Source organism: Panthera onca, chromosome C2 (genome assembly GCF_046562875.1).
Source record: "Panthera onca isolate mPanOnc1 chromosome C2, mPanOnc1 haplotype 2, whole genome shotgun sequence".
In the NCBI taxonomy this organism is placed as follows: Eukaryota; Metazoa; Chordata; class Mammalia; order Carnivora; family Felidae; genus Panthera; species Panthera onca.
The window spans coordinates 829984-852851 of NC_138347.1; the positions used below are offsets into that span (position 1 = coordinate 829984).

The following is a 22868-nucleotide window of genomic DNA, read 5'->3' on the forward strand; positions in this document are numbered from 1 at the left end:
CGAGGATGGACGTATCTTCATGCCAGGAGCTATAGGAGGGACCTGGTTCCCGCAAGTCCACAGCCCTACACATCTAGGGGCAACCAAGTTGTCTGAACTAGCCCAAAGGGACTATTTTATCCCAAACCTTAATAAAACCATAAAAAGCCTAGTAGACCGATGCAAAGCCTGTGCTCAGACTAACCCATCTCCCAAGTTTAATTTTTCAGGGCAGAGACGACGCGGACAGATGCCTGGAGAAATAGGGGAACTTGACTTCACTGAGATGAAACATGGACTCTATGGCTATCGTTATCTCCTCGTTCTAGTGGACACCTTCTCTGGATGGGTAGAGGCTTTACCCACGAGAACAGAGTCAGCTCAGAGAGTGGTTAAGAAATTACTCAATGAATTGGTTCCCTGGTGTGGCATCCCTATTGGTCTGGGGTCAGATAATGGCCCAGATATCTAAAATGTTGGCCAAAAGCTTACAAATAAATTGGAAATTACATTGTGCCTACCACCCCCAAAGTTCAGGGCAAGTAGAAAGAATGAATAGAACTCTAAAAGAAACATTGACTGAATTAATTCCAGAAACTTGCAAAAACTGGGTAGGCCTCCTTCCTGTTGCCCTCCTCAGAGGATGCTATATACCTTACGTAAGAAGGGCATTCCCCCCCCCCCCCCGAAATCCTATTTGGAAGACCACCTCCCTTGCTTCCAAAACTGGGAGATGAACAATGGGCGGAAATCTCAAACCAACACCTAGGTTTCGTTCCCCAGTCTCGATTTACGAGGGAACCCGTTTCTATCATCTTAGTGCCCCTCTTTGTAGGACAGGGGGTTGCAGGATTCATTGGTGTAAGTACTGCCGCTCTCATCACAGGGGATCAGAACTTCAAATTACTAAACAAACAAATTGATCAGGATATATCAGAATTAGAAAGGAATGTCGATAAACTGTCTGAATCCGTAAACTCTTTAGTCAAGGTGGTACTTCAAAACCGGAGGGGCTTAGACCTGTTATTGTTACAACAAGGAGGGTTTCGGATGGCCCTTGGGGAACAATGCTGTTTTTATGTCATTAATTCAGGAATCATCAAGCAGAGCTTGAGTCAGGTCAGACAACGACTAGAGGAAAGAGAAAGGCAAAGATGAATTAATCAAAATTGGTATGAGTCTATATTCTCCTGGTCGTCTTGGCTAACGACTCTCCTAAGTGCCCTTGCGGGACCCCTTATCTTTCTCTTTCTAGCTATGACTATAGGACCCTGTTGATAAAACTACTACTCCAGTTCATAAATAGAAAAATAGGATCTATAAAGCTTATGGTGTTACGTAGCCCATACGTCCCACTACCCCAAATGCCAGAATAAGGTGATTCAAAGGTTTGAATAACTGACAAACAGGAGTGGGGAGTGTAGGGGGCAGGAGAGCCCTCCCTGGGGCCCTGGCCGCTGCCGTCCCCCCCGCTAGAGCTGCATCCAGTGAACACACTTCAAAGGGGCAGGGGCGGGGGCGGGGGTGGAGCAGGAAGGTATCGGCGGTCCTGCTTCATGGCTCGCGGGCTGGAGCTGGAGGCCTTCAGCCACATCAGATGAGGGACATCCGTCCTAGCCCTGCTCCTGCTTATCCACAGACAGTGTCCCCCGCGCTTCCTGTCCTCCCTCTCCTGCCCGGCCAAGCATGTCCTGGGGGGCCCTCTCCTGTTAGTCTGGACCAGGAGCAGCCTGGGGCTCAGATCGGCAGGTCCTCAGCCTCCTCGGGGCCCCGCTGCCCCCGCTGTGTCGATGCCCCCACACTCCCCTCCCGGTCTCAGGCGTGCCTGCCAGCCCTGGGCCGCCCCATCCTAGCTTGACCTTTCCACACCTGCCTGACCCTAAACTGACAGCCTTTGTGGGAGGGCAGTGTCCTGGGTCCAAGGTGGCCGGTCCCCCTGGTGGGTGGGACCTCCCCTTCGGCTGACCAAGCCTGGGGCCATTCCAGGGTGGGCTTTTCTGGCCCCGAAGCTGGGAAGGGTCCCTCCTACTGGTCAAGAACCAGGATGCAGCCTCAGACCCCTCCTGGTCACGTGGCACTGTCCCTCTGCTTTGCCACCAGTACACATGGGGAAACCGAGGCAGCGCAACTTGCCCTGAGTCACACAGCTGGTGGGGCCGGGGCTGCTGTTCACGAAGCATCTGGGATAAACTAAATCTGGGATAGTTTATCTGGGATAAACTAAAGTTGGGGGGGGGGTCCAGATGGGGAGGAGGTGGGGCTGGGTCCCACCACCCTGGCTCGTGTCCTGGCTCGTGTCCTGGTCAGCGTCAGCAAGACAGGGCCGCTCTCGGGCCGGCCTTCTGGGCTCCGGGTCTTACCTGGCTGTGCACCGAGGCCTGAGTGAGTCCGGTGGGGGATGGACGTGGGGTCTGGCCTGGTTCCTGTCACGGTGGCAGAGGACACAGGCCATAGGAAGGTGTCTGCAGAGGTCCCCGAGCCTCGGCCCCCCCCCAGAATCTCCCATGAGTCCTCCCCCTCACCGGGGCTCTGTGCCTCCTCCCCGGAGACCTCCGCGGGGAGAGGGACCCCTCATTCATTTCCCCACCTGGAGGGCAGGGCCCCCATCGGCTCGGTGCTGCGCCGGCCGGATGTACCCGGCCGTCAGGACGTTTCCTCACTGTCCCAAGGCTGATCTGAAAGAGCCAGAAAGAGAAAGCTGTTCTGAGCCCGTGGGGCCTGGGCCCAGCATGCCCCTCGGGCTTGGGGCTGTGGTCCTGAGCCACCCCATGGGGGTGGGGGGCCTCCTCCCTCCTCCTCTCGGGGACCCCAGGTGGGCCCACCGTGGGGCCGTGGGTGTCACCGGGCCTGGACCGCGCTCCAGGTGCGCGGTGTCCCTGGGAGCTTGCGCAACACCGTCCCGATATAAACCCAGGTGCTGGGGCAGCAGAGGCTCCGTGAGCGGCGACGGACGTGGGGCTGCTGAGTGTCATCCTGGGCACTGTCCTAGTGCAGGTGGAGACGGCCACGCAGGACCTCAATCTACACAAGGTGGCTCTTCTGTCTTACGTGGACAGGTCGGGCAGGGAGGGGCCTGCGTGTCCGCTCCGCCGGCCCCGCCTCTGTCCCTCCAGCCCCCAGCCGATGCCACAGCAGCCACCCCGGGGGCCCCAGGGCCCACCCAGGTTGCTGAGGGCACGAGCCTCTCCTGGAGACGGGGTGCGAGAGCAAGGACCCAGGGACCGGCAGGGCCAGAGCCCTCCCTGAGCGTTTCCTGTGGGCAGGCCGGCTGGCCCTGCGGGGTCTCCAGGGACCGGGGCTCAGTGTGGTCACCTCCTGCTCCCGGATTGGTGGGGTCGCCCCCACCATCCATGGCGCCACACCCCGTGGCACCCAGAAGAGGCTTTCCCAGCGTGGGGCCTTTGGTTCCCGTCTAGATGCTTCTTCGCCAGTCTGTGTTGGCTGCTGAGTCAGGAGCACACCAGAAGGCCTAGAGATGACAGATGTTGGGGACACGAATTCTTTTCTCTTGCAAAGCGATCAGTTTCTGAGTTTCAGATGGAAGTTCTGGGCTCCGGGCGGGTGTCCAAAGGCAGAAGTCCCCTCCCCCAGCTGTGCCCTTCCTGCGGGGGACGGTTGCTGGCTGCCCCCTCCTGTCTTTTGGGCTCCAGCGGCGCTGCCCCTGGTGTCCTGGCCCCAAGGACAGGGCATCGCCGTCTGATGGGCCAGAGGGGCTTGTCAGGAGGGTGGTGACCGTCGCTTTGCCACAAGGGCTTGTTGACCTTTCAGACCTGCCCAGGTGTGGGCTCTGCTCCCTTGGACGGGGCTCCGGCTTCTCTGTCTAGATTGTAGGATTTTGGCGAGAAGTTGGTGTGGCCTCCAGCCAAAACCTGGAGCTAAAGACCCCAAAGAGGCTGGAGGCCTTGTTCCTGACCTTGAGTGGAGATGAGCTGACGGTGAAGGCTGCGTACGACAGGTGAGGGGCCCCAGGAGGGTTCCCGGGAGCTCCGGCAGGAACAGGCACGTGAGGCCAGCCCCAGACTGCACCGGCTGTAGCTGCGGGAGCTGGACGGTGTCCCTTTGGTGGACCGGTCCCCGCTGTGTCCAAAACACCAGACCTTGACCCGCTTCCCCAGCCCCGCAACCCAGGCTCCCACAGCTGCCACACGTCGATCTGCTCCTAGACCTGAAGATAAGCGTAGAGTTTTGAAAAAACCCCATTAACTGAAAAGAGAGAAAACAGTGCTGGGGCCCCTGGGGGTCACAGACCCGGGGGGCAGAGGCTGGCGGGGCCCCGGCTCCGCCCCTCCGCCACCCTCAGCCTGCCCCAGGCCCTCCTGGGTATGGATCCGCTGCTGGAGCCCTTTCTGAAGACGCATTGCCCTCTCCGCACCCCTGTGATGGGGCCCGGCACAAGGAACGCGGGCCGGCCTTTCCCTAACGAGCCCTCTGCTCCCTTCCAGCTCAGGAAGTTGTGAGACAGAAAAAATAGTGGGCTCAGAAACCGATGTTTCGGGGAGATTTGTATTTCCTGGTAAGAACCGCTGCCCGGTTGTCACAGTTACCACCCCCTGGCCCTGCACGCCAGCTCTCCTCGGCCTTGCCGTTTCCTGCACTGTTCCTCATGCTGTTCCCTGCGCTCCTCCTCATGCCCCAGACTCTCCCATTCTCTCAGCACAAACTGGGCCATCGTTCAAGGCCTGGGTCCCCCCGGCCCTCTGCCTGGTATTACTGGAGGGTCTGGATGCTGGGCGGGGACAGGATGGAGTCAGACCCTGCCCAACCCGGTGCACGCGGGCTCTCCTCCCCCCACCCCCCAGGCCACAGGGAGATCCACGTGATAGACATGGACTATGAGCGGTACGCCATTCTGAGGGTGTCCCTGCACTGGCAGGGCCAGGATTTCCACGTGCTCAAATACTTTAGTAAGCACACCCCACGGTGGGGGCTGGCCTCGCTCCCGCGTCCCGGGGACGGCCCAGCCCAGCCCCCTGGTGTCCCCACAGCTCGGAGCCTCGAGGACGAGTACGGACCAGGCTTCTGGAGGTTCCGGGAGTTGACAGCTGATGTAGGGCTGTACCTGGTGGCCCGGCACGGTGAGCCCCGGGCCTTCCGGGCGGGGGTGGGGCTGGGGACCCCGAGGGTGGGATCCGGGGGCCAATCCCACAGCACCTCACGCTCCCCTGTCCCGCAGGGAGGTGTGCCAAGCTCCTGAAGGAGGTGAGCCTCGCCCCCCGCTGCGCCGAGCCCCCAGGCTGAGTCTCCCGGCCTGACAGGGGCCCTGGGTCACTCTGGATCCACGCTGCCAGATGGGGACCCTGGAGGCTGGGGGACTGAGGACAGGGCTGGGAGAGGGAAGGGGAGAGGCGGAGCCGGTACGTCCCACCCGGGTGGGGACACAGACCTTGTGTCTCAGGTTCCCACTGTGCTGGCCCATCCCCTGCCTGAGCCCCGAGAGGTGGGGGACTATGACCCTGCTTTGCAGGTAGAGAAACTGAGGCCCAGGGAGGCTGCTCACAGTCATGCAGCTAAGACACGGGCTCCCACCTGTGGCCCCAACCACTGCCCTGAGGCCCTGCCCTTCTGTGTCTCAGGAGCTGATCTAGAGGATCCCCTGACCCCAGGCCAGCATGGTCGAGCCCCCGCCCGCCTGGCCTGCCTTGGCCCCAGGGGACGGCTTGCACCCGCTCCGAATAAACCCCATGCCAAGCCCACTGCCCTGAGTGTCTTTCTTGGGGAGGCGGGCCCAGGGGGTGACAGGTGGGTGCAGTGGGTGTGTGTCCCATGACTTCCGTGAAGCAGCAGCAAAGCTAAGTGTTGCGTGTTTGTTCACCGTGAACGATGGCGCGTGTGAACCACTCAGGTCCCGTCCCTGGCTGGACCTTTGCCCAGATAGGACTGGGCTGGGGGGTCGCCTCTGGGCAGGCTGGCTCCCCGTCTGTCCCGTGTTTCCTTCCCTGTGGGGCCCGGGGGCCACACAGCTCAGATGCAGGGTGACAGCCCCCGGAACCTCCCCCTTTCCCGCCCTGAGGGTCTCACCCGGCCCTGCCCTGCTCGGGGCCCACGAGCCAGGCTGCCCGGGTGTGGGGGCCCCGCAACCATCCTCCCACCACCGTCCCGCTCCCAGAGAGCCTGAGCGGCCCCGAGCCAGGCATCCTTGAGCTGAGCTGCTGGTTTAGTCTCTCAGATGAAAGGGGACCACACTGCATTTCTGCCTACATTCTCCCATGGCTCCCTCTTGCCCCAAAGTCAGATCCCACAGGCATGCAGTCCAAAGTCCTCCAGTCAAGGCTGCTCTTCTGTCCACCCGCTGGCTTCCTCCCACCCTCCCCTGCGTGGTCAGCTCAGCCCTTTCAGTGTCCGGGTCCCCTCATGTACTCTGTCACCCCATGTCCTACACTGACTGATGGCCCCACTTCCTTTCCATCAGCTGGGGCTGAGACCACAGGGCAGACAGGGTGTCCTGGTCAGGGCAGAGAAAGTGGGGAAGGTCTCAGCCTAGGATGACCAGGCTCCCAGGGAGCAGCTGCCTCACGGGTGAGGCCAAGCAGTGCAGGGGGGCTGGTGGGGACCGGCCCAGCCCCAGCAGAAACCGCCCCCGCTCAGGCGTCCAGCACCTTCCACCAAGGCCTGCCTGGAGGGAGGCCTGCCCGAGGCGGGGGCCTGCCCGGGACCTGCCGGACCAAATCCCGAGCCAGGCTCCCGAAAGACCCATGTTGCTCGAAGCTGCCCCTGACAGATTAGAGGGGACAACTGGGACCTTCCACGCATCTGTCCGCCCGAAACTCGCAGTGCTAGGTGGTCCGTGTGCCGGTGGGCTCACCGGCTCGGGCAGCCGCCACAAGCTCCACGGGCCTGAAGTGGGGGCGGTGGGGCTGGGGGAGCAGTGCGACACCAAGAGTTTATCTCTCACACATCTGGAAGTTGGAAGCCCGAGACCCGGCTGCTGATGGGTTGGTCTCTGCTGAGAGCCCTCTTCCGGCCTGGAGCCCGTGGGCTTCCGGCTGTGCCCTCTCCAGGCCCCTGCCCCACACACCCCGGAGAGACCTCTGTGTCTTGCCTCCCTCCTCTCAGAAGGGCGCCGGTCCTACCCTCACGACCTCCCTCCACCCCGTCACCCCCTCAGAGGCCCCGTCTCCAGGCACAGCCACAGTGAGGATTAAGGCTTCAACAGTTGCATTTCTGGAGACGCGATTCAGTCCCTAACAAAAGCCAGCGGGATTCAGAGGCTGACTCTGGGTCCAGGGCCTCCGCACTGCGTCCTAAGCGCACACGCTGCCGGACGTACGAGGAAACAGAAAAGGACGGGCTGAGCTGCACACAACGAACAGGAGCGCTGCTAAATGTGACCCGGGGGCGCCTGGGCGGCTCGGTTGGTTGAGCATCTGACCGGCTCGAGTCATTATCTCACAGTTCACGAGTTCAAGCCCCGCGTCGGGCTCTGTGCTTCAGATTCTGTGTCTCCCTCTCTCTCTGCTCCTCCCCTGTTCACGCTCTGTCTCTGTCTCAAAAATGAATAAACATTAAAAAAAAATAAAATCAAAAGTGAGCCGGAGAAGATCCGTGGGCGGAGGGAGAAGACAGGTGGAGAGCGGCCTGGTACGGACACAAAGGGACGGAAGGAAGGCAGGCTCAAGGGACTAACTCGCCGACGAGATGGCAGAATTAAACAGCTGGCTAACGAACCCAGAACGAGCGAGCCAACGGGGCCGGGGAGCAGCGCGACGGAGGCCATCAGGAGAGCCAGGCGGGGACACCAGCGCCGCGTGGCACAGCAGCCGAGACGAAAGCTTGCCCGGACGGGCGTAGGGGACCGCAGGGGGCACGAGCCAGTGGCCGTGAGCCCGGGACACGCCGGCACAGGCTGTCCAAGCTGAGGAGCAGAGAATGACCGCCAGCGGCCAGGGTTGGGCGTGTGAAGTACTCCCAGGAAGAGAAGGGAGTGAAAATTGGGCAAAAAAGATTTGAAGAAATAGAGGCGAAGACATGCCCACTTGACTGAACACATCCCGGGCGCAGGGAAGCCAGAGCAGGATGAAAGAAACCACCCCCAGGGACATCGTGCTCAAGTGGACACAGCGGCTTGGAGACGACGTTCACGGAGCCACAGAGAAAAGGCGCTTTACAGACAGAGGCCGTGACAGCTGGCTTCTCGTGGCACGGGACGCAGGCACGTCTCTGAAACCCACTCAGAGTTCTGGGAAATAAAGCTATGCTTTTTAAGTGTATTTTTAAAATTTATGTGTTTATTCTTGGGGTGGGGGGCACAAGCAGGGGAGGGGCGGAAAGAGAGAGAGGGAGAGAATCCCAAGCTGATTCAGGGCAGAGCCCGACGCGGGGCGCAAACCCATGAACTGTGACATCCTGACCTGAGCCGAAATCACGAGTCGGATGCTTAGCCGACTGAGCCCCCGGGGGCTCCAATAAAGCTACGCTTCGAGAAATCAACGTGGAGGGAATTTGTCCCTCGTTTACCTGCGGCACAATAAATTACTGCTAGCGTGTTCCTCAGGCAGAGGGAAATTGTGGGCGACGCCCCCCGAGGTCCGCGGGGAGGACGGCGGCGCAGGGGATGCCGGGAGAGCGCGCTCAGCGGGGACAGAGGGTCAGTGACCTCCCGTGATCGCAAGACTTTGCTTCTCCGCCACGTGTTTCTTGCCTGTCAGTACGGACCCAGGAACGCTCCCTTCTTTCCTCTAGAGGCGCAAACCCGTCCAGATCTGTCCAGTGGGGGCTCCTCCCGGACAGCCGCTGAGTCCTTTTGACACACTTCCCTGATTCCTCAAACAAGTGTTTACTGGAAACACTCCTAGTCCTCTCCTGTTGTCCGTGACCCCACCCTGGAGTCATCCCCCCACGGAGCCGGCTCCTTCTTGCAGAGAGCGGTGTTGAGAAAGCAAGATCCGAGAGCCAGGTGCCCCCCGCTCCCTCCTCACTGGGCTGGCATGGGCTTAGCCTCGGCAGAGAGATGCCCCCCGCTTTCCAACCCTGAGAAGACCGCCGCCCTCTGACGCATCCCGGAGCGCACAGAAAGCCGTTTCGGGCTTGCTCCCCCAAACCGCCGCGAAGGACGAGCCTCAGAAAATCCAGAACTCAGGGTTTGTTTGGAGTTCCTTTACTCTTTAGCCTGAGAATATACAGAAAAAATCAGGGCTGATTCCGCTGACCCCGTTCGGGTATTACGTCATTCGACTATTATACAGTTTGACTCCTTTTAAAGTTTTAGATGTTTGTTTATTTTTGACAGAGAGAGACAGATGGAGTGCGAGATGGGGAGGGGCAGAGAGAGAGAGGGAGACACGGAATCTGCAGCCGGCTCCAGGCTCCGAGCTGTCAGCACAGAGCCCGATGCGGGGCTCGAACTTGTGAACTCCAATATGATGACCTGAGCCGAAGTCGGACGCTCAACTGCCGGAGCCTCCCAGGCGCCCCTGTGCGGTTGAATCCCACTCGTTTGCTTTTGATGTAATAGGTTACCCAGATCCCAAAGTCAAAGCGACACCAAGGAGGCATGCAGGGGGAGGGGGGTTAACTTCCTCCCCGGCCCTACCTACCCTACCTGCCCCTGGGGGGGGGGGGGTCACACTCCTTAGACTCCGATTTCTCCGTTCTGGGTTTCTTCTGGCAGAAGGAGGCAGACACACACGTTCTGAGTCTCACCCGCCCGCTTCGCGTGCCCTTTGGCACTTTGTTCTTTCACTTGACGGTACACCCGCGTGTCACGTCACCCGACACCAGTTCACGGAGCCTTCCCACTGCGTGCGTGCCCGCGTAGGGCTCCGCTGCGGGCACACCGTCTTTGCGCCAACCAAGCTCCCGTGCGTGGCCATTTAGGTGGCTTCCAACGGCTTTCCGTTAGAAACAGTGCTTCGGTGAGTGAGCACCGCGCACATCCATTTTTTGTGTCATGGCAGGTGATTCTTTAGGGTAAGTTCCTGAGCGGGGTTCTAGATCAGAAGATAAATGGGTTTTGTTAGATGTCGCCATGTTTCCCTGTATAGGAATTGTACCCTTTTGCGGTCTGAAGAGCCAAACGTGGCATGCTCGGGGCCCCACGGCCTGGCCAGGGAGCGTGTGCTGTGGCCAAGCTCTTCGACTTTTCGCCGGGTGATAGGTGATAACCAGTTATCGGTGTTGTTTTAATTTGCGCGTCTCCGACGGTGAATGAAAATGGAGACCGTCTCCGTTCATCGGGGCTGCCCTCACGAAGGACCACGGCCCTAAACATCAGAGGTGGATTCTGTCCCAGCTCTGGAGGCTGGAGTCTGAGATGCAGGCGTGGCTGGGTTGTGTCCTCCTGAGGCCTCTCTCACGGCCATCTCCTCCCCGTGTCCCCACGTGGTCTCCCCTGTGTGTGTGTCTGTGTCTTAATCTCTTCTCATAAGGACCCCAGTTACGTTTAACCTGTATGACCTCGTTTTGATTTAATCCCTCTTCAAAGGCTCCATCTCTAAATAGTGCTGCATTCTGAGGTGTTGGGGTCAGGACTTAAGCAGAGAAATTTGGGGGGGACACAATTCATAGCAAACATCTTTTTGTATGTTTAGGCATCACTTTAATTTTTTTTGCATGAATTATCTGGTTATGTCATTTGTCCATTTTTCTGATGAGTTTTTGGCCCTTTTTTCTTTAATTTTTAACTATTTTCAAGAGAGAGAGAGAGAGAGAGAGAGAGAGTGGGGGAGGGGCAGAGAGGCAGAGAGACAGAGAGGGAGAGACAGAGTCTCAAGCAGGCTCCACGCTGCCAGTGCAGAGCCCAATGTGGGGCTTGAACTCAGGAACTGTGAGATCCTGACCTGAGGCAAAGTTGGACACTTAACTGACTGAGCCACTCAGGTGCCCTTTTTCTTAAATTTTTAAAAGTTCCTTATAGAGCATGGCTATTAGCCCTTGCATGTGATATATGTTGGAAATACTTTCTCCAGATCTGTCATTCATCTTTTGACTTTGTTTGTGGCTTGTTTTGGCTATAAAAAAGTTTAAAAAATACAGACAGGTTATTTATCAATACTTTTTTTAAAAATTACATCTGGATTTTGATGCAAGTTAGTGTGGCCTATGGGTTTGTAATGGCTTGATTTGCCTCAGCTGCACGGCGTTTCCCAGAATTCCCAGAAGGCGACAGCCTTACAGGGCTTATGGAATGAGCTCCCACAGAGACATGGGGTCAAACTCCTGCCCCAAATCCCTTATTTGTGAATTTATATGCCTCCTGGTGGTTCTGCTTTCAGGAGTGAACTGATGCAATTAGAAAGCCGTTTCCTACATCCATGTGATAGGGAAATTCACCAATGATTTCATTCATTACTCGTGTGGTTCTATTTCCACATTTAGTGTCAGATCTCTGATCCATTTGGTGTTTACTCTCGTGTATGAGGTGAATATGTTTCATTTTAATCTTCTTCCAGATGGAAACCCAGTTGCCCTGACAGCATTTATTTACAAAAACCGATTTTTTCCTGGGATTTAAGACATCTCCTTTGCAGCACAACCTGTTCAATCTGGCTCAGGAGAGCCTACTGTGTATATTTTTCCCCCAAATCTGCATTCCGTAAGATCATTTGGGTTACCCAGGTGTCTTTTTATCTCTACCATGTTTTATGGTTTCCAGCTATATTACGAGAATTTAAAGAACACAGTGTAATGTCAAATGTGGCTCTTATCTTGTTAAGCCAGGTGTTCGTAGCCGTTCTCACAATCTGTGTGGTTCCAATGTGTGCGTCTGCCCCCAGCATTCCTGTTGCCATCCTGACCCCCAACATGATGGCGCTGGGAGGTGGGCTTTTGGAAGGTGACAAGGCCATGGGGGCGGCGTGCCCATGAGGGGAATCGGCGCAGCCGGAGCCCCCCACGTCCCCCCACCGTGAGGACAACGAGACGCCCTTGTCCATCCTGCAGGCACAGCTGACTGGAACACCCGGTGTCCAGAACTGGGAGAAATCAGTGTCTGTTGCGCGTAAGCCGCCCGGTGTGCGGTTTTGTGATGCCAGCCCCGGGGCACTAAGGGAGGCCGCCTGGGGTCCCAATGCAGGAAGCGTCGTGGGGCTTCTGTTACCTTTTTCTTCTGCTGTGTTTCTCTCCGTTCACCTTAGTCTCCCCGAATGTTTTGTCAGGAATCTCCATGCGAAAAAACAGCAAATAGGATTACTCTGAAGAGTAGGGTGATATTTTTGTCCTTGTGTGTCATCTCCGGCTGTGAGGCGTCAGAGAAGCTGGCAGTCAGGGGCCCTCCTAATCCACGTTCGAGGCCCGAGGCTCCCCGGGCTCCGGGGCAGTGGGAGCTTAGCTGCACGTTTATGCCGGGGCTGGCTGGTTTACCTGTGTCCACCTTCCCCACGGGGCTCACCAAGGGCCAGGGGGTGGCTCATCAGGGGTCAGTCCTTAGACCTGGCAAGACACGTGGCTTTATCTTTCCTTCACCTTCCGCGTCTCCCTTGTTTTGGTGTTAGAACCCTTGGAAGCCGACTGGCAAAGCCATTGGAAATGTAGTCTGCCCATTCCACCCCCACCCCCGGGGGAAGGATCCTGCCGGCCCCCTCCCCTTGGATTTCAGGGGCTCAGACAGATCCAGCCAAGCCCTCTGCCCTCTGCTCCCAGGTAGGGGTTCAGATGACCCAGAGGTGAGAAACCCAGGCCCACAGAGAACTCTCACGGAAACTTGGGGGATGTGCGGCTCCCGTGGGGCCTGGCCCGGGTCATGGAGTACAGAGGTGGGGGGCAGCAGGCCAAGCCTGGCCGGAGAGTGGGCGAGTCCAGACAGGTGGAGCGGAGGGGCAGAAGGAACGGGACATTCCGGGCTGGCTGCTGACTGTGTGTGGGGGCAGGAGGCCAAGGCCAGCAGAGCAGAATAACGAGTGGGAGCTTTTTTTTTTTTTTTTTCCTATTTTTAATGACTGAGACAAAAGATCTGAAGTGCAGCTTCTAGAAGAACTGTTTGTGCCTTCCTTCCCTTGGTCTTGACTTTGGTCTGCTGCCAGCCACGGTTAAAGACCAGGGTCTCTGGCCTTCCCAGACTGAGCAAGGGAGAGCGTTGGATCCCCAGTGGTGTCAGTGGTTTGACCGGGGTTAGGATGCCCATTCTGGAACCGCCCAACAGAAGGAAGCAGACAGAAGCAGGGATTGGCACGGCAGTGTTGACGCTCCCCGGGGCCCAATCCCCATTCTCCAGCACATCGGGGCAGGGCACAGGGGCCACCACTGAATAATAATGCCACCCCCTCGGGAAATGTCACCATCTTGCAAGGAGACAGGCCAGCGTGGTGTCTTGGTGGTCAGTGGCCGCCCACAGTGACCCACGCAGAGACGTTTGAACGGGTTTACACGGGCCGGAGGGACTGCGCAGCCCCGGGCCCCGCGGCAGGTGTGCTGGTGCACAGACTTCCGGAAGATGGGGAGCGTCCTGCTCACTGCTCTTCTGACGTCGGTCTCAGCGCCTTGCGCCCAGGCTGTGTGGCTGGGAAGGCTGGACCCGAGGCAGGTAACGGCCCATCCGTTGGTGCCAGCGCTGGCCTCGAGCCCCGTCGGTCCTAGGGGCCCAGGCCCCTCCTGTGGGGCCGCAGTCTCTGGGTTACCCTCCCGGTGCCGGCCCAGACCGGCACCGGCTACGGGGGGACGGGTCAGCCTGGGTCAGGGGCCCTGGACTCCCAGACAAAGAGGCCCTTCAAGGGGCTGGGGGACCCAGCCCCCCTCACCTGCTCCTCTCCTCCCAGCTTCTGGGGTCCTGGTACGTTCTCGCCGTGGCCTCCGGTGAGAAGGGCTTTGCGGTGGAGAAGGCCACGAAGAACATCGAGGGTGTCGTGGTGACCCTTACTGCAGAAAACAATCTGAAAATGCTGTCCTCCAGGCACAGGTGAGCGAGCTGTGCGCTGTGCGCCTATGTCCCCGGAGAGCAGGTCTGGCGGGCCTCTGGGTGGGATCATGGTGGATGCTGGAGGCCTCTCGGGGCAAGGCCTCCCCTCAGCTGCCGCCTAAAGTGGGCTCGCGCGTGGTGTCTCGGAGCCGCTGGTAACCTTCCTCCCACACCCGCGTCTGCCTTCGGGAGCCGTGGGGCCCTGGGTCCCGCTGGGACGGGCCTGGCCGTGGGACGAGCAAGGACAGAGGAGGTCTGGGGTCTGATGGCGGCCCCGCTATGTTGGCCCCGCGAGCACACACGGTCACACGCGCCACGGTGTGGGCCACAAAGCCGCGTGGCTGGCTGTGTCCCGGCGAGGCTGGCGGAATCAGACATCCAAATCCAGAAGCTAGGCGTCTGGAGAGCCTCAGGCTCTGTGAAAAGCCACCGGTGACCTAAGGGCCACGGGGGTGGACGTAAGGGCCACGGGGGTGGCCGCGGGGCTGGGACGCCATTCCGGCGTCCGCTCTCTGGTGTGACTGATTAGCAGAGCCTCCTGGTGCTGTGTCACCTGCACCTCTGGGGACCGCGGCTAGACGCTGGTTTGGAAAGACGGATGGTGCCGAGCCCCGCTCCCCACCAGGACTGCGAGTGGGCCCTCTTACATTGAATTGAATTGAGTTGAATGGAATGGAATGGAATGGAATTCATCTGTTGGCCTTTGGATACGAAGTGCATTTGCATGGCTCAGAAATCAGAGTCCCCAAAGGTACGCAGAGCGGGTCCTTCCCACCTGCCCAGCCAGCCGGTCCCCTCCCTGCAGGTGACCCATGCTTGTGATTCGTGGCGGCTCCTCCGACACGGGCGGCCACACGCCAGCACACGTGTGTCACTGAGCAACGCACGCCGGGAACCTCTCTGTATCTGTCCACACAGGCTCTGCTCTCTCTTAGAACATTTCCATTTTATTCTCTTCTGTCTTTATTGAGTTGTTAAAAATTGTGGTAAGATAAATGCAGCACAGAGATGGCCATCTTAACCACTTTCAAGGACACAGTTCGGGGGCGTCAGGCGCATTCACACTGTCGTGCAGCCGTCCCCCCGTCTGTCCCCAGAACGTGTTCATCTTCCCAGTGGACTCTGTCCCGTTACGTGTGGATCCTCCCCTCCCCCAGCCCCACCCTCCCACTCCTCCAGGGCCTCCGGTGAGCGTCCACTCCTACAGGATGTGTCCCCCTGTGACGGGCTGACCTCAGCACGGGGTCCTCCAGCTTCGTCCACGTGGCAGCAGGTGCCGCGATTCCCCTCCTTTTTGAGGCTGACGTTCCGTGGTGTGGCCGGAGCACGTGGCAGCTTCCGCCTCTTGGTTTTGTAAATCACGCTGCCGTGAACGTGGGTGTGTAAGTCTCCCTTCAGATCCTGCTTTCGGTTCTGGGCGCTCGAAGCGGCGGGACCGCGGGGTCACACGGTCACTCTATGTCACATTTTCGGAGGCGCTCTGCTCTGTTTTTTTTTTTTAATATATGAAATTTACTGTCAAATTGGTTTCCATACAACACCCAGTGCTCATCCCAACAGGTGCCCTCCTCCATACCCGTCACCCACCCTCCCCTCCCTCCCACCCCCCATCAGCCCTCAGTTGTTCTGTTTTTGAGAGTCTCTTATGCTTTGGCTCTCTCCCACTCTAACCTCTTTTTTTTTTTCCTTCGCCTCCCCCATGGGTTCCTGTTAAGTTTCTGCTGTGTTTTACAGCTGCGTATTGGTCCAGCAGGCTTTCTGCCAGTGCCCTGCTGCTGGGCAGACGGGGGTCTCCAATCTTTTGCAGTTGGAAACACACTTTGGGGAGCGGGCTCAGGGGTCTACCTGAAGGATAAATCTCTCGGAGTCCCCGTGGCTCCACGTCATACGTGGCCGGTCCCCTGAACTGGCGCCTGCCCCGGGCATTCCCTTACTCTTTTTTCTTTGCCATCTGATGGGCAAGAGATGGCCCCGTGTCAACTTTTACGTACCTTCTCTAAGGGCAGGGGCCAGGGGCATCCTGGGACATGTCAGCGTGGTTTGTGTGCTTCCTCCCCAACACGGGGCTCAAACTCACAACCCTGAGATTAAGACCTGAGCCAAGATCAAGAGTCGGACGCTTAACCGAGTCACCCAGGCTCCCCTGCCTGTTCGTATCTTGGCATATTTTTCTGTTAGGTGTGTTTTTAGTGGTTTGTAAGAACCCTTCAGTTATTTGGGATCTTAGCCTCTCATCTGTGATAAAAATTAGTTGCAAATATAGTTCCCAGTTTGTAATTTTTCTTATAACATTGAGAAGGGTTTTTGTTTGTTTATTTTATTTTTTTAATTTTAATTTTTTAAAGTTTATTTACCTATTTTGAGAGGGAGAGAAATTGTGAGTGAGGGAGGGTCAGAGAGAGAAAGAGGGAGAGAGAGAGAATCCCAAGTAGGTTCCACGCTGTCAGCACAGAGCCTGACACGGGGCTCGATCCCACAAACCATGAGATCATGACCTGAGGCTGAAATCTGGAGTCGGACCCTTAACCGCCTGAGCTGAGGACGGACGGTCTCTTTTCCAGGCTGGAGAGGTGTGATGTGGGCACAGTGTTGCTGCGAAGATAGAACTCTGGATGGGTGTTTGAGAACCCCTGTAAGGCGACAGCCTCCACAGTGTCCCACGGGGTGCGGGGCAGCCTGGGGATGGGCTCGCTCGCCTGGCCAGCACTGCGGGAAGGGGAAGGGATCGGTCACCCCCAGACTCCCTCTGTGGTGTGCAGGGGAGTGGCCCTCTGCCCCCGTGGGGACAGGACCGGGGGAGTGTGACCCCGGATGAGCTGGGACAGGCCCTCGCCAGCTGGCCATCCGTCACCGGGGACCCGGGGACCACGGGGCTCTGGGGCTCTGAGCTTGCCGGGGGGCCTCCCGTGTCTGCCAGCCCTGGGCGTGTTAGACTACCGGGTGCTGGGCACCAACTTCAGGGACTACGCCATCGTCTTCACCCAGCTGGAGTTCAAGGACGAGGCCTTCAGCACCGTGGAGCTCTACAGTGAGTGGCTGAGACCTCGGGCCCGCCCACAAACTCCTTGCCAGCCGCAGCCGTGCTGGCTGTGCGGGAAGCACATCGTCCCAGGGTCCGGGGCTGGAGAGAGGGCCCCGCCGCCTGGGCTGGCCCCTGTGCCCCCAGGGACCCGGCGCCTCGCCATGGCCCTCTCTGCCTGGAGCCTCATCCCTGCGCTCCCCCCCACCGCTGCAGGAGGGGCGGCTGGGGGGGGGGCACAGGTGTGAGGGTCCCCTCCTGCCCCGCAGGCCGCACGGAGCTGGCCAGCCAGGAGGCCGTGCGCCTCTTCACCAGGTGGAGCAGGGGCCTGGGCTTCCTGTCCCAGCAGCAGGCCACGCTGCAGCGGGACCGTGAGTGTCCCTCGGGGCCGCCCCCATGCCCAAGAACCGGCTCACTTCCGCTGGTCTCGGGGACCCTCCCGGTCTCAGTGAGTCAGTCAGGACTGGGGGGGGGGGGTGGTGGTTAGTTCTTCAAGGAGTCACCTGCTCCCTGGCCCAAGTCAGGCCGGCAGGGGAGGCCCCGTCTCGGGTGAGGTCGTGGGCCCGTCCTCACGGCTCCTCTTGTCCCTCCAGTCACCTGCACGCACAAAGCCTTCCAGGTAAGCTGGCTTCCCGAGCGTCACCCCACGTCCTACACCCCAGTGCTCTGCAGCCGTGAGGGGCCGGGGACCCGGGTGGAGGCAGACGCCCCTCGGGGTGAACCTGGGGTCCCCCAGTGCTCTTCCTGGTTTTCAGTGAACGCTTCGGCCTCCAGCAGGGACAGTGCCCACCGTGTCCGGACCAGGCCGGCCAGGCACGGGCAACCTGCTCAGCCACCTGGGTGCTGGGTGCTGGGTGCTGGGCGGATGCTCCCAGGGACTCTTGCTGCATTTCCAAATAAAGCGATTCCACAAACCGCTATAGTTGCCTCTCACTCGTGTGCTGGGCTGGGCTCAGTGTCGAGGGCGGACAGAGATGGACGGGGCGCCGCTCGCGTGGGGCGCGGGCCGCACAGGGAGAGGATAGGGTGCGGTGGGCACACCCCGGCTGAACCACACGGCACAGAGAGCCAGCTCGGGGGCGAGAGGGCCGGCCTGCACTTGTGTCCCTCGGCAGAGTCCCTCTGGGTAGGGGGACCCGCGCACACGGGTCTTGGCCGGGGCGTGGGGGCTGGCCGGAGGCAGCCGCTCCCCAGGGAGGGGTCACACAGCCCCGGGCTGATGGGAGGGTCATCTGCCCGAGTGGGGGCAGGCCTGCGGTTAGAGTTCGGACAGGGTGCTGGGCCGACGAGGTGGGCACTGGTGCCCACCGGGGTGCCGGGCTGGGGCACCTCGGTGTCCGGGGCAGGGCTCTGGGGCAAGGGCAGGGGCCCAGGATTGCAGAGGCCTGGCCTGTGGGGCCTCCTGTGGTCTGGTGGGGCCCTGCCTGAGGTCCTGGCAGAAGCTGGGGTGGGGGCTGCCCGTCCCTCACGGCGAAGGGCGGTGCACGCCAGGAACGGGGCAGGCGGGCACATACCGGAGAGCTGCACGCACACGCACACGCACCCCATGTGCCTGTGCACACACACCGGCTGCCCCCTCCGTCAGCACCTGCTCGGGACAGACCCCCCGTCAGCACCTGCTCAGGCAGACCCCCCATCAGCACCTGCTCAGGGCGACCCTGCAGTCAGGTCCTGCTTCTCACACGCGGATAACCTTATGAAGTGACTCATAGTGACACCAGCTGGCTGCTGTCTCTCTTCCGGGGGTGGGGAGCTACTGTGAGAGGCCCAGGGCTCCCTCTGTGAGGAGGGACGGCTCCAGGGGACACGTGGTGACCTGAGGTCTGGGGGGAGTGGCCTCGGGAACACGATGGCTTTGTCTTCAGGGGCCTCCCAGGCAGGTGGCACCGACCAGGCTGAGCACCTGGGCCGGCCCTCTGTGCCCGGGGCGGGAGAGGGCCCGAAGCCCCCCGGCCTCCCCATCGGCCCACCCCAGGCCGGCTCAAGGCTCCGGGTTGGTTGGACGGCCACGGCAGGGTCGGTGGGTGGGGAGATTTAAACTCAGTGCCCTGGTGGCCGAAGAGGGAGGCTGAAGATGGGACAGGGGAGGCTGGTGCCCACGCTGGTCCTGGCGCTTGTGCTGGCCATGGGGTCCCGGCCACAGGAACAGCTGCCCAGGGGGGCCCACAACCTCAACTGGAACAAGGTAAAGCCGTAGGCCTGCTGTCCCCCGAGCCAGGCACCCAGGCCGTGGGGGCCAGGGATGGTCCGTTTAGGGATCGCTCCCTAAAAATCTTCCAAGGGCCTTCCCGGGGCCCTGGGCAGTGCCCGAGGCTGGCAGGAGTCTCCGGTACAGGCCCCTGCCAGCCCAGTGGGACTGCCCCCCGGCCTCTCCCAGAGCAGCTGCCGGCCATGGGGGGTGGGTAGGGCGCAGGGCCCCAGGCAGGTGCACCCAGAGATGCTAGGTGGGCAGAGGTGGAATCAGCAGGACGTGTTCTGGAACGGGGAGATGGCTGGCAGGTGGAACCCTCCAGCGGGGGTGGCTGCGAGCACAGGCTGAGCGGGCTGTGGCCCTGTCTGGGACGGTGGGTTTGCGGCAGGAAATCAGAGGGATGGGGCCCCCCTGGAGGCCCTGCACGGGAAGGAAGTTACAGCACACGGTTCCCAGTGCCCAGCCCCCGCACCCCCAGACAGTCTGGCGTCCGCCCACCATGGCCCGGACTGGTGGCCAGGGCCCCTCACCGGGGGCCGTGTGGGTCCGTGGGTGCTGGACGCGGGCTGGGTGTCTGGGAGGCATCCCTTGTCCGGTGGGTTCTGGGAGCCTGGCTGGGAGCCTGGGAAGGAGCGCCTTCCCCAGCAGCTCTGTACAGTTTTCAGGGTTCTGGTACATTCTGTTTGTCATCTCCGATGGCCAGGGGTTCTTGCCTGGCAGACACAGGAGGAGGCTGGGGGCATCCACGGTGAAGGTTCACAAAGTGGGCCAGCTGAAGGTGGTCCTGGCCTTTAGCCGGTGAGTGGAGCAGGGCGGGGGGCCCAGCACAGCCTCCCCAGAGCCCTGGCCACGGCAGCCTGGGGCATCTTCCCAGCCGGGTGGGGGTGCCGGACCCAGATCACCGGGAAAGCCTACAGTGATGGTCCCCACAGCCCTGAAACCCATCACTTCCTGCCCCTAAAATTCAAAAGCCTGATTTGGGAAGAAGCTCCCACGCTACACGCGGTCACTCAGCAGGTGCTGGGTGTTCGAACCGTTTCCCTTAAGCTGTGGGACCGGTCCCGGTCCAAATTGGAAAATTCCAGCAACGGGCCCCCCGCCTTGTCCCCCTAGGTCACAGGGGTGCCGGTCACACACGTTACTTCTTCGGAAAGATGGGAAGAAGGCGGTGTTCAGGAACACACGTGCGTATGAGAGCCCGGGGCCGGGAGAGGGAGGCCCGGGGTGGCAGTGCCCCCCGGTTTCGTCACCCAGACGCGGGACAGGACGCCTCTGCCGGCGCGGTCCCCGGCAGCCGCTCGGTCAAAGGGAACCTGGGAGCGGGGGCGGGATGGGCGCCCAGCACGCGGGGCGGTCAGGCGGGCCCTGGCCCCGGGAGCGGGGGGCTCTCGACCCCTCCCGCACGCCCCTGCCTAGCTTCTCTCCCACCCGGTGAAGGGGGTGGAGGGTTTCCACGTGCTGTCCACCGACTACAGCTACGTCTTGGTCCACCTGCGCCTGGGCCCTGCCGGCCGGACCGCCAAGATGCTACTGTTCTTAAGGGAGTGACATCTGGGGGGGTGCAGGGGCAGGTAAGGGGGCGACGCAGGGGCACAGGCTCAGAGGGAGGCCTCTGCCGCAGCTCGGGCTCTGCGACAGGGCGCCCACGACCGACACCGATCCTCACAGCTCAGGGCGCCCACCCGCTGGGGGTCCGGGGTCTGCAGGCGGCCGCCGTCTCACCGCGTCAGGTGTTGGGGAGGGGGCTCCGGTCCCTTCCTCTTCTTACCAGGGCACTGATCCTGTCACGAGGACCCCAGCTAACCCTGCGCACCGCCCGAGGCCCCGACCCCGCGCACCATCGCGCTGGGGCTTTGGTGTATGAATCTGGGAGGACGCCGGCAGTCCATACCGTGGGTCGCAGCCCTTGCAGGGCTGGCTGGCGGCAGGTGGCAGGTGGGTGGGCGGAGCCTGGAGACCACGTGGGCAGGTCTCTGAGGTGGCTGCTGCAGGGGTGAGTGGGGGAGGCCAGTGCAGGGGGGCAGGCCGGAGGAGGAGAGGCCAGGCGTGGGGCTGACCATCCACGAGAGGCTCAGGCCCTGGCGCTGAGGGCAGGATGGGGGAGCTGGGGGCGGGGGGCAGGTGGAGGTGGTGAAGGGAAGGCAGGTGGGGAGACGTTCTGTGCCGGGCGGGGGTGGTACGGAAGGGAGTGGGGTCGGGAAAGGACCCCCTCCAGGCACGGGGCACGCAGGGCACGCATGGGGGTGGGGTGGCGGGGGGGCGGGACGGGCTGCGGCCAGAGGGGTTGGGTGAGCAGACGGGACTACCCGAGCCGGTCTCCAGGGCCTCGCTGGGGACACCCGCCCGCCTCGGGGCACAGAGGGGACAGAAGGACATTTCCCCATCACCTGTCTGCCGCTGCCTCCCGTGGCAGCGCCCTCTCGTCTCTGTCCTGCCAGGGCCTGGCGGTGTCCGTGGGGGTCGGGGTGCAGCCCACGCAACCAGGACTCGTAACTGACGTGACTGTGCTTCCGGCCGCAGGCAGAAGGAACACGTCCAGCTTCCCGAGCATGAAAAGATTCGTAGACATATGTGAGACTTTGGAGCTCGCCGATGGTGTGACCGTTCTTCCGAAAGACGGTGACGTGTGGTCGGGAGCCCCCCCCCCCCCCCGCCCCCCGCCACTGTCCAGGTCCACACCATGCCTGGCCCGACCACCCTGTTAGGGTCGGCTCATGGGGGGCAGAGAGAGAAGGGGTGACAGCGGTCTCTTCCAGGCCCCGTGGGAGGTGGCCCCCTCCACGGCCCTGTCCTGCATCAGCACGAGGCTCGTCCTGCCAAAGGGCGTGGGCAGGGGGCACCGGGCAGCCCGTCTGGTCTGGCCTCTGTGCCGTGGCTGGAGGACCCGGGCAGTGTCCCACACCAGCACACGAGACACCGGGGAGAGAAAAAGAACGCTGGTGGGCAGACCGGCCCCCACCCGGCAGTCCCCCTCAGTGCCCCTCTCCCTCCACAGCCTCCTGTGCTCACGCCCTCCTGCCCTGAGGGCCACCACCTTTACTTTGGGGTCGCTCGTGGTCCTCCGAGACCCCAGGAGCGTTCTTTGCGGTTCCTGGAGTTTGCATCCCGCGGCTTGCTGAGAGGTGTCTGGTGACCCCAGGCCGCCGATGGGGTGAAGGCCAGGGACCATGGCTCTAGCCCAAGAGGGATCCTTGACGATCCTCAGGAGCTGGGGATAGGAGGGCACGTGCTGGCCGGCAGGGAGATGCCAGTCGTGGCCCGTCAGCTCGTGCCCTCCAGGCGCCACAGCCGAGAAGGGCTGTCACCTCCTGTCTGCTGGGAAATAGACCTCGCACCGGTCCAGCGTAATCCTCGCCGCGTGTCTTCTCCGCGGTGAGTCTGTGCACCGCTCCCTGCGCTCCCCGACACCCCCCACTTCCCCAGGAAGCCTCTCACTCCTTCGGGAAACACCTATAAGCACCGGTGACACGCCAGGCATGTGCTCGCTGCTGGCGAGAGGGCAGTGAGCAAAATAGGCAGAGGTACTTTCAGAGACTCGTTGCCTTGTCGGGAGAGGCACACACCAGTGTGGTCACCCAGGCACAGTCACAGGCTCCGAGAAGTACATAGAGACCAGTGCAAAATAGCAAGAGCTCTGACTCGTCCCAGGGAGGGCAGGAGCAGTCAGGGAGGGCTTCTTGGAGGAAGGGACATCCTGCCAAGGGGTGAAAGCCTGGCTTTAAGTTTGATGCGGTGGGGGACCTGGGCTGCCGGTCCCCAGACCAGAAACCTGCCGGTCTGAAGGTGCCCAGCGCTGCCTCCCTCGGGTTTCACTTGCCCGAGTCCCTCCCCGGGACGCCCCGCATCTCTGA

General features: G+C 60.9%; 3 protein-coding genes across 3 annotated transcripts; all 3 read left to right on the forward strand.

The window, feature by feature from the left end:
- Window positions 1–229: 229 nt before the first annotated feature.
- LCN8 (lipocalin 8) lies at window positions 230–5580 on the forward strand. The gene is made up of 6 exons (XM_081796573.1): window positions 230–328; window positions 3804–3934; window positions 4422–4492; window positions 4779–4883; window positions 4965–5054; window positions 5153–5580. The coding sequence occupies exons 1-6, from the start codon at window positions 230–232 to the stop codon at window positions 5215–5217; spliced, it is 561 nt and encodes a 186-aa protein (XP_081652699.1). The 3' UTR covers window positions 5218–5580.
- A 7284-nt stretch (window positions 5581–12864) lies between these two features.
- LOC145715749 (epididymal-specific lipocalin-6-like) lies at window positions 12865–17956 on the forward strand. The gene is given in 8 exon segments (XM_081796574.1): window positions 12865–13435; window positions 13668–13807; window positions 16190–16198; window positions 16378–16439; window positions 16725–16835; window positions 17096–17197; window positions 17420–17445; window positions 17942–17956. Coding segments are annotated over 8 exon segments (555 nt in total). The 5' UTR covers window positions 12865–13345.
- Window positions 17957–18716: 760 nt separating this feature from the next.
- On the forward strand, window positions 18717–22330 carry LOC145715733 (epididymal-specific lipocalin-10-like). The gene is made up of 6 exons (XM_081796536.1): window positions 18717–19011; window positions 19676–19815; window positions 20131–20201; window positions 20450–20561; window positions 21545–21636; window positions 22013–22330. The coding sequence occupies exons 1-6, from the start codon at window positions 18901–18903 to the stop codon at window positions 22039–22041; spliced, it is 555 nt and encodes a 184-aa protein (XP_081652662.1). The 5' UTR covers window positions 18717–18900; the 3' UTR covers window positions 22042–22330.
- The last annotated feature ends 538 nt before the right edge of the window (window positions 22331–22868 follow it).

What these genes read in the sequence shown, in the direction of transcription:
- LCN8 (XM_081796573.1), top strand. Translation starts at nt 230, where the DNA reads ATGCCTGGAGAAATAGGGGAACTTGACTTCACTGAGATGAAACATGGA. An exon ending in GTGAAGGCTGCGTACGACAG is followed by an intron (nt 3,935 to 4,421) that starts GTGAGGGGCCCC and finishes GCTCCCTTCCAG; the next exon opens with CTCAGGAAGTTGTGAGACAG. An exon ending in GGGGAGATTTGTATTTCCTG is followed by an intron (nt 4,493 to 4,778) that starts GTAAGAACCGCT and finishes CCCACCCCCCAG; the next exon opens with GCCACAGGGAGATCCACGTG.
- LOC145715733 (XM_081796536.1), top strand. Translation starts at nt 18,901, where the DNA reads ATGGGACAGGGGAGGCTGGTGCCCACGCTGGTCCTGGCGCTTGTGCTG. An exon ending in ACAACCTCAACTGGAACAAG is followed by an intron (nt 19,012 to 19,675) that starts GTAAAGCCGTAG and finishes AGCTCTGTACAG; the next exon opens with TTTTCAGGGTTCTGGTACAT. An exon ending in GTGGTCCTGGCCTTTAGCCG is followed by an intron (nt 19,816 to 20,130) that starts GTGAGTGGAGCA and finishes TTGTCCCCCTAG; the next exon opens with GTCACAGGGGTGCCGGTCAC.